At 34.6% G+C, this 10,925-nt stretch overlaps 1 protein-coding gene across 1 annotated transcript; it reads left to right on the forward strand.

Annotated features, from left to right (window-relative positions):
- The first annotated feature begins 759 nt into the window (after positions 1–759).
- LOC133873531 (WAT1-related protein At5g07050-like) lies at positions 760–4,061 on the forward strand. Its single transcript, XM_062311245.1, has 7 exons — positions 760–1,091; positions 1,180–1,242; positions 1,358–1,474; positions 1,582–1,825; positions 2,321–2,479; positions 2,576–2,727; positions 3,703–4,061. The coding sequence occupies exons 1-7, from the start codon at positions 889–891 to the stop codon at positions 3,977–3,979; spliced, it is 1,215 nt and encodes a 404-aa protein (XP_062167229.1). The 5' UTR covers positions 760–888; the 3' UTR covers positions 3,980–4,061.
- Positions 4,062–10,925: the final 6,864 nt, after the last annotated feature.

A 10,925-nucleotide genomic window follows, 5' to 3' on the forward strand; every position in this document is an offset into this window, starting at 1 on the left:
CCCAATTGCAGCCATGCACACGCAAATACATGGACATATACATGAAGAAGCTAATCAGAATATTGAATTAATAAATGGGGGTAAATAGTGCAACTGTCACGTATACTCAGGGACGGAGGGAGGGGGGGGCTGGCAGGGGCCATGGCCCCCCCCAAATTTCCTAAAAAAAAAAATTTTAAGGTGAGAAAAAAAAAATAATCTAAAAAATTAAAAAATTTAAGGTAAAAAAGAAAATTTAGCTTACTTGGCCCCTACCCAAAAAAAAATTTCGGCCATTGGCCCCTACCAATAAAAACTTCTGGCTCCGTCCCTGCGTATACTGTGAGAATTAGGTGCTCACGCTAGAAATCGTCGAGAATATTAGGTTCCTTGGTAAAACTTTTTCTTTTTCTATTTTTAGCTAAAAAAGTAATATGATGTGTTAGAATATATATATTAAATAATTAAATTTATCCATTACTATCCGGTTAACCTTTTAGAATAAGTGGTGATTTAACATGATATTAAAATAAAAGTCTTTAGTTTAGACATTTTTTCTATCATTCACCACATTTCAATTAAATTATGATTTAACATGTGATATAAAAAATAAAAAATAAAAAATTTGTGTATATACATGTGTGTGTGTGTTTTTGGTAAAAAGCAAAAAGACATTTCCTAAAGCATCGTCAATATTCGAGGCTGCTTTTGATAATTTTTTTTCAAGGACGGCTTATAAATAGCGGGCAGGTTGCCACTCTTAACTTAGGAGACACACAAGCCACTTGAAGTGTTCTTCCTCTGTTTCCTTCTTTCATTCCCTACTCTTCCCTGAGTTTCTTTCTTTCCTTTTCGTTTAGAATCCTTAAACTAGGAAGAAAAAAAGGAGCCAAAAAAAAAAAAAAAAAAATGGAGGGACAAGGATGTTTTGGCAATTTCGTTCAGAGGTGTAAGCCTTACATAGCCATGATTTCTCTGCAATTTGGCTATGCCGGAATGAACATCATCACTAAAGTTTCACTCAACCGAGGAATGAGTCATTACGTGCTGGTCGTCTACAGGCACGCCTTTGCCACCGCAGTTATCGCTCCCTTTGCTCTCATTCTCGAGAGGTAAATATGACTAATTTTTAAGATAAAATACTGTCATTCTTGCTCATTGTGGCATGTTTGGTTCATGTTTGTTTACTTTATCACACAGGAAAATGAGGCCAAAGATCACACTTCCGATTTTCATGCAAATTTTTGTGCTGGGGCTTCTTGGGTTAGTATTTGCTGATCACCAAGATCTATCATACGACATGTTATAAACAATAATCCATTAAAGACAATTAGTCTAAAATAATTTCTTCCTCTGTTTTATCTTCCTGCCTTCCCAGGCCAGTGATTGATCAGAACTTCTACTACGCCGGGCTGAAATTCACGTCCCCGACCTTTTCTTGTGCCATGAGCAATATGCTCCCAGCAATGACATTCGTCATGGCAGTCCTTTGCAGGTATTAATTATCAAAGAGATTATAAGAGTCATCTCGATCTCTTTTTCCTCTTTTTTCTATATTGGTTTGGATTAACATGAAGTACTTATGCTTATTGGGATGAACAGGATGGAAACATTGGACATGAAGAGACTGAGATGCCAAGCGAAGGTGGTTGGAACAATAGTGACGGTGGCTGGAGCCATGTTGATGACAATATACAAAGGACATGTCATTAACTTTGTGTGGTCTGAGCACATGCATCACCCTAGATCCTATGCTCCGACAGAGGTCTCTGACAAAGACTGGGTTAAGGGTTCCATTCTACTCATCATTGCTACCTTTGCCTGGGCTTCTTTCTTCATCGTTCAGGTAAAGACATGATTTTATAGAATTTTGGTATGAGCACATCCAAAAGTGATGTAGGAAAAATGGATTTGGGAGGAGAAGGAAAGGAAGGGGAAAAGAAAGAACTTGAGTTTTACAACCCGAAAAGAACGGGAATTTGATAGCGTCTCGCCACCGAAAAAGAGAAAAAAAGTGGAGTCCCACGTCAAAAGAAAACGTGAATTCATCAATTCTTCTAATATATGTCCATTGAAGTACAAAAGAACACTTAAAGGAATAGACACCGACAAAACCTTAATCATAATTTGATTGACCTTGGGTCAAACCCATAACTCTTAATTTTTTTTTATAAAATATAAAATTAAATACCAATGACCTAATTTAGAAAAACCTAAATAAAAGTAAAAGACCTAATGAACTCTGTCTTCGGGGATCAGAAGGAAATGTAAAACATGTCATGAAAATTTGGTAATTTTTTGAATGATGGAGAAATTGAAATTTCGTTGACTTGTTTAACAGGCAGTGACGCTGAAGAGATACTCAGCTCAGCTCTCACTCACAGCCCTTGTGTGCTTCATTGGCACACTCCAGTCTATAGTTGTCACTTTTGTTATGGAGCACAAGCCCTCTGCTTGGACCATTGGCTGGGATATGAATCTTCTAGCTGCTGCATATGCTGTAAGCACTCTATCTCTCTCTCTCTCTGATCTTTCACTCATTTCCTTTAGTAATTAATTTTAATTCGAATTATAAATATGTAATTTTCATGAACAGGGCATAGTGTCATCGAGCATTTCATACTATGTCCAAGGGTTGGTCATGCAGAAAAGAGGGCCTGTCTTTGTTACAGCTTTCAGCCCTCTGATGATGATCATTGTTGCGATCATGGGCTCTTTCATTCTCGCTGAAAATATTTACGTTGGAGGGTAAGTTTTCTTAATTTACTCAATTTCACGCGTACGTAGAAGAAACATATAACTACTAAAAGTAAAAAATTTCCCACAATTTTGGAAAGCCTCCAACTCGCTTTGTTAACAAATTTATTTATTTATTTATAGAAAACTTCACTTAAAAGTATATAACTTTCACCCATTTTGACAGAAAGTATCTAAACTTCAAAACGTTTCAATTTAAGGTATCCATGTTTTGAAAAGTCAATAACAGGTCTTCCATTCGAATTTTTATTTAAATCCTACCAAAATTTCAAAAATACCTATGCGTTTATTTTTTTAAAAAAAATTTATAAAATTTTTCAAAGATTCAGGTATAGGTATTTTTGCAAATTCCGTTCAATTCAAACCAACATCTAAATCCTAGCAATTTTTTTTTTCTTTTTTATTCCTAAAAAAAAAATAGGGGTATTTTAAAAATTTTGGTAGGATTTAAATGAAAATTCTAACGGATGATCAGTTATTGAGACTTTTCGAAAAATGAATACCTTAAATTGAGACATTTTGAAATTTACGTATCTTCTTTCAAAAAATGTGAAAGTTCGGTACCCTTAAGTGAAGTTCTCCCATTTTTTTTCTTCAGAAATCCCACAAGTTATCTTTTCTTTTTCCCGATGAATCAATCAAATCCCATAACATATCGCTTTTAGAATGAATACAATTTCCCATAAATTAGAAAAAAAAGAAAGAAAAAAAGAATACAATTTCCCATATTTGTCAAAAGAAACAAAATTTACCTTTCATTTTTACCAGTAGTTTTCAAGGTTATATCACTGTCGCAAAAAGTGAAACCTCAATAGTGGAGAAAGAATTATTGCGCGCAGTGGGCCATAAGCACAGCCCCCGGCCAAAAAAAAGAAAAAAAAAAGTTTCTGCTCTTTTTTTATTTTTAATTTTTGTTGATCAATTTAGCAGTAAGGAACTGATAAATATATCACCTTGTGGCTTCAGAGTTCTTGGCGCTATATTGATTGTAGTTGGACTCTACTCGGTTCTGTGGGGAAAGTACAAAGAGTACAAAGAGAAGGAAGCCATAGAATCAATTCCTGAAGCAGTGAAGGGTGGTGGAGAGAAAGGCCGCATGGCAACAGTGATGGAAGACATTGAAGCAAATGACTTTGAAATGCCAAAGGGTGAAGCTAATAACAAGGAGACAGTTCCCGTGGTAGCCATTGGTGTTCCCATCCAGCAGCCCACCATGATAGCTGTGAAAGCACCAAAAGCCTAAGAATGATAAAGTGAGAAATAGAGAAACAGAAATGATCCCTACACTCATTTCTCACAACAGCCCCACAACAAGCTGATGTGGCTAGTAATATTTTATTATTTTTTTTGTTTTGTTTTTTTTTTTTTTTTGTAAAAAAATAATAAAATATTACTAGCCACATCAGCTTGTTGTGGAGCTGTTGTAAGAAATGAGTGTAGGGATCATTTCTCATAGAGAAATAATAGATTGCATTAGTGAATAGTGGCCATGGAAAGGACCGAAATTAAAGGATCGGAGTAATGATATAAACCTCACTTTTATCTCATTTTGTCTTTCAAATTTTATTTATTTATTTATTTTCTTTTTCAATGACGGATTAACAATGTCAATTAAGTAAAGTGGGATAAAAATAAAATAAAAGTCTAGTTTCTAACCTTTTTCAAAGTCAGCTATTATTATTGTTAATTTTTAATGTTGTTAGACTACTTTCCGGTATGATGTGGACAACATTTTTTCGATGTTTCTCGCATTCTCACATGTACTACAAAACAAATAAGGTTAAGAGAACTCGCCGGAGGGGGACCCGCGGGTCTCACTCCAATTACTAAGTTTTTGAGCAAAAAGTATGCTAAAGCGCAATAATTTAGTATAGATTTCATTTCTGGTGTAAATGTTTATTTATAGGTTAGGAGGCGGAGGCAAACCTCAATTAGGGTTTCGTCCCTAGCGTATCTACGCAATGCCGCTAGAGTTTTGTCAAGACTTGGAATATTTCCCAAATTCGAATCTGGATTCTTTCCTTATTTGCCTCAGAATGAGATCTTGATTGGATTTCTCGAGATCATATATGATATTGGATCATCCAGGATTGCGACCTAGCCTCCTCTTTCCTCAGTGACTAGATTGACCCCTTGATTTTCGGGCCACGTTCTTCCCAAAACCCAACAAACTCTAGGCCCGTGTCATATTTATTCGTGAGGGTTGGATCTGAATACATTGCTAATCATGTATCCTTATTCGGGGGTAACTTATCACGCCTTTTCCTAGGGAGGCTCTTTTTAGAAGACATGCCGCATGGGCTCGAAGCCCATACTTCCCTCTGGGTCGATCCCGGTTCTGAGGCCCACAACCTTTGAGAAGGGTTGAACTGAGGGGGATTATTCCCAACAAATGTTATACATCACATCTTTATTCCACTTTTATTCAGATATGCTCATATATGCCCTTGTTTTTTTTAAATAAATTCAATAATTATTAGACCTTGTTATGTTAACATAAGAAAATAAAAATAAAATAAAGGTGCAGTGTGTAACATTATTGTTAGAATATATTCAGAATATATTTTGAAAACAATATTATTGATTTATATTTCCTAGTCTAAGTCGATTTGTGTTTCCTTGTATAAACCGATTTAGGTTTACTTGTATAGGTTGCCTTATTCAACTATAAATAGGAACCTATATATTGTAAACAATCAAGCTATTGAGTACAATGTAGCCTTTTGGGCTTTACCCTATGAACGTAGGTTATAGACCGAACGACATAAATTCTCTATCTCTTTTTTTTCTCTCTTGCTTCCACTATTATTCTATTTTAAATTTATACATAAATCTCAACATGGTATTAGAGCCATATTTCCTTGACCTAAACAGTCCAATCACGCCTCCATGTGTCGTCAAGAGTTTTTGCTTTTGAAACTCCACCCCTCCACCGCGCGCCGCCATCCACAATCAAACCTACCTCTATACGCAACACTCATCCTCAGTCGCTCAGATCTAGGCCAGACAACGCCGCTCAACAACTCGGATCCGGCCCACTCCTAGTCGGTTCTTGGCCCACAACACCTACTGATAATCGCCCAATTGGGCTCATCTGTTTTCTTGGCCCACAGTCGGCCCCTAGTAGGTTCTGGGCCTACAACGCCTACCGATAACTGCCCAAGTGGGCTCATCATTTTTTTTTTTGGTGTTTGTTCATGCCCAAGTTGGGTCCCTTTTAAATTTTTGGCTCGTTGTTGACCCCTTTCCCAAAAAAGGAAAAAAAAAAAGCAAAAAACAAAAAACAAAAAGAAAAGAAAGAAAAGAAGAAGAAGTGGATCATTCATTTTTCAATTTCAGGCTTAAGTCAACATGCGTCAATCTTCACCACCGGCTGTCACCTGCCACCCACCAGCCTCTTGTCTCTTTTGGCAGCGTTTGTCATTCTTCACCACCGGCCTCCATTTCCTGTTTTTCAAACTCAAGCTTCTAGAATTTTCCATCATGAGTTTTAGGGGAGATGTAAGAACATATTCTTAATATACTTTGTATATAATATTATTGATTTATATTTACTAGTCTAAGTCGATTTGTGTTTCCTTGTATAAGTCGATTTAGGTTTACTTGTATAGGCCGACTTATTCAACTATAAATAGGGAGACCTATGTATTATGTAAACAATCAAGTTATTAAGCACGATTTAACCCTTTGGGCTTTATCTTGTGGACGTAGGTTATAAACCGAACAACGTAAATTTTGTCTCTTTTCTCTCTCTTGCTTCCAATATTATTTCGATCTTATTCTATTGTAGATCTCTACACAAATCTTAAGAATTATTATTTTTATTCTTAATCTAACTCAATATTTTCCCTTTTTGTTATATTTTTTAGAACTTCTTGTTTAAAAATGTCAGGTACAAGTCTTGCCTTCTGCCTTCGATGTAAGCAAACATTTTGCATCAAATTTCATGAAAAGCAAGTGAGAAGGCAGAATCCCTCTTTGGGTTTTTAACGTTCTATTGCATGTCCCACGTTAATAATTCCTTCATTGTTATAGACGGGAAAAGTGCTAACATCTGATGATGATCCCACTTAAGATTGGTGGTGCTTGACTTTTGTTCTTCATTATGATAATTACCAATTTCTTGGGGCAAGTTAAGTTTTGATAGTTTAGACAGAATCTATCAGTATATATATAGGGTCATATTATTTAAAAAATTTAAGAAATATGACAACCTTATAAGCAACACATTCAACAATAGATGCTGTAAAATTTAATTTAAACAATGAAATACTTCGTCTTTATTTTAATTAAAATGAATAGCTTTGATGATATTCATTTTAATATAGTGAGTCTTATCATAGGCATCATCTTATAGGGGGAATCAAGTACAGAAAATTATCATAGTATCAGTCTTTGGAACCCAAACCTTTTTGTTAGGTTTTGTAATTTGCTCATTCGGTGCCCAAAACTTATTTTTATGTTTTTGGGGATTAAATAAATTTGTATTTAGGTTTGTAGTTCAAGACTTTGAAGAACTGTTGCAAAAGACAAGTACGAGAGAAGATGTTTGGACAGGGACATAGGTTGTCTAGACATGGCAACTGGAGTTACTGTCCCCTCAGGTGTCCGGACATGACAGTGAACACCCATTCTCAGGTTGAGAGATGTCCGAACACGAGCTCTTCCAGAGAACCCTATTTGTTAAGAAGTCTAGACATCGATGCGGACATGAGCTCTTGGGTTGAGAGATGTTCGGACATAGACATAGATATTTAAACAATAACAGTTCGAGAAGTTTTACTATTCCCTAAACTGTCTGACCATTCCTGCGAATGCGAACTTTCTATTTGCCTAATGTTCGAACACCTCAGTTTTTTTTATAAAGAAATTAGGTAAAGTATCATCTTCATTACAAAAACATTTATTCCTCATATCCCACAGTATCTTTAGTGTGAGCCAAAAATAATAAACTATGATACTTTTCATATTTTGATGAGTTATCCTAAGAGATACTTTGATTAAATTAAAAGTTCTTTATGGATCTTGAAACTTAGAAGATTTCATACATAAACTTCTCTTCTTATAACAAATTAGAATACCTTAACCAAAACACATACCTATTCCAAGCTTTCTTTTCAAAGAAAAGAATATTTTGTTCATATTATCATCCATAAAGGATTCTTAGACTAAGATCTTCTCAAGATCCAATGGGCCTATAAAGCCCATCTCGAGCTAGTCTTTGGATCCTTTATGGATGCACAAATACAATACAACTTTGAAAATACTTATGTTTTGTTAGCTCAAGAATAAATATCAAAGTAATAAGTGATTCTAAATTAAATGTCATTCATACAAATCATAGATAATCAGACTATCAACAATAAAAACTGAATTGACCATCAATCCTTTATTGCATTGGCATATTAAAAAAATATCCATAAAAACTTCAGAAAATTAATTTTCTGTAACATAGTTTGAAAATTAAATAATTTAACCAAAAAAAAAAAATCCATGGAATCATCATTCCATCTTCAAACTTCAAGGTATGTCTTTTCTCTTCTTTGTTTTCTAGTTTCGTGAAACCCCTGTAATCACATTGCAGACATGTATTAGTACCAAATCCACACACCAAGATTCCTGGTGGATTCTTACTAAAACATGCATATAACCAAAAAAGAAAACTTGACCTGAACGTTTTATTGCCAGATATTTGGGACAATTTCTCATCCAATGACCATTCTCATTGCAATAAAAGCATATTCCCTTAGGCTTGCCATTGGATTTGCTCTGAGCTTTTTTGACACCTATGACAATTGTTTTGCCATTGTTTTTGGTCTCCTCCTTCTCTTCCTCACCTTTCGGTTTTGAGAAAAAGGTTTCACCAATATCCATACCTGACTCTGGTTCTTTCGTGCTATCCGCTGCTACTCTTATCAATTCAGACAAAGAGCCAACCTCTTTACCTTTATACATACGTCTGAATTCACTAAAAGAGTGTATCACGAATCTAAGGATTTCATCAACCCTAGATTGATCATTAATCTCAGCATCCAACAAACCTAGTTCTTTCAATTTGAGAACCTCACTCTGAATTGAAAAAACATTACTCATTTCGGTATTTATGACCTGTTTAGGAATAAAATATTGTTCACCAAACTTTGCTTCCAGAAATTCCAACATATTTGAAGCAAGGTCAAAGTCTTGCAACTCTGTATAAAGCTCAGGCGTTAATGATGTCAAGATGTTATCTTTTGACACTTCATTAACATGAGACCATCGATTGTAATTATTTACTTCTTCATCGGTGGTCTTTAAAGCAGGATACTTAGGGTGAGTTTGCACAAGATCATGCCTATCTTGTCTCAAAGATTTATAATAATCCCGTTTCTAATCTTGGATTTAAAAATTATAATAACAGGACCAACAAGCATTGCATAATGATCAAATGTTGTTAAACAAAGAAGAATATCAAAACATATATCAATTTTGCAAACAAATATAATATGAAAACCCAATGTAAAACACATAATATTAAAAATGAAACAACAACCTAATCCTATAATTAAAAAAAATCATTCGAAGAGAGTAGGGCCCACGGCCAAGGCGAGATGTCTTTAAGTACCTGATTAGATGAGATAACTTACTCATTATCAACATCCATAGATATTGACATCTTGTTGCTAACTTTTAGTCTCTAACTTTAAGAGAATAGAGCTCCGAAAGGAGATTAATATCCTATATTAGTCAAGTGTATCCCATCAAGTAGATTTGATGTAATTTTTAAGTAACTCCACAAAAGCGTTGTCATTCTTAATACATAACCACATCTCCTCTATCCCTAAAGAAAATCTAACATTGTAATTTGCAAAGTAAAGACACCTTCCGAAGGGAGCAGGGCCCATGACCAAGGCAAGGTGTCATTACTTCATTATTACATATAGACCTATGATGGAGACTGCAAGAATCAACAGTATTGATTCTCTCTCCTACCTGACATTTTAAACTAATGGGCTTTCTATTAAACAATTGTAATCATATTACAATTGCAACTTGTTTTTCAAATTGGATTACCTTCCCAATCTTATATGCAATCATAACTACGCTAAGTTCCTTATCACATTAGGTAATAGGCATTCTAATTTAATAAAATCTTTAATCCAATTATTTTACAAAATAAATGCCTTAATTTATATGACATGGTTGACCTAATCGAATTAGGAACCATTTTTCCATAAGGAACTTTGTCATCTCTTAGGTTCTTGGAGTTTTATTTTTTCCCACTCCCATTAAGGAAAATATTGTCAATCCTAGACCTTTCATCCAAAATTGACATGGTAACCCTAATCAAATTAGGTTACATCATTTGAATCCTTGTTCATAACTTTCCTAAATTGCAAATCTTAAAACATCTCATTCCAACCAAGTTGGAATCCTCATGTTTAAGTCTTGTGAAATATTGTAATGCCTCGCCTTTTACAAAAAGGCGCAAGTAAATATATTTAAATATTTACGTGACATTACGACATCAGAGGTACGATAATAATAGCGGAAAATATGTGTATTATCTTTTTTTGAAACAAGACAAACGGTTTATGCTTGACACATCAGAGAGTTTCTACATAATAATTACACATATAGAGGTAGTGTATGTGCCACATGTGGCATTGGTAATATACAACTATAGTCAAAATAATAATAATAACTATAGTGTGATAATTATTACATACCAACGGAAATAAAGATGAGTTCTGTTAGAAATATAAACAGAGATGGACTAAATAAGTAGGATAGTCCAATATGCAAAAGAGGCAACAGTTAGCCTCATCTTCAAACCTCAGGATCATCACAGGAATCCTGGTACTCCTGACAGTCTTCATTCTCAAATCCTGCACATTCATACAGCAAGTTGTAGATAGAACCACAGTCCATATAACCCTGAGTGAGTTCGATGTTTTCAATAATATGATGAATGCTGATTTATTTATGAAATACAACATAATGTATATAACTCTATAATCACATGTATATGCAATATATATAGTCCATGTCGCGAATCATAGACATAAATTGAATATAAACATAATCATAAAGCAGTAATATAACAGTTTTAAATACAGAATTTTAAGCATTATCCTTTTTTCCACTCCTCTGTTGGCCTAGGCAAGGTTAACGTGTTATTTGAAGCCTAGACTTCCTCACTTTAACTC

This window comes from Alnus glutinosa, chromosome 7 (assembly GCF_958979055.1).
Source record: "Alnus glutinosa chromosome 7, dhAlnGlut1.1, whole genome shotgun sequence".
NCBI lineage: Eukaryota > Viridiplantae > Streptophyta > Magnoliopsida > Fagales > Betulaceae > Alnus > Alnus glutinosa.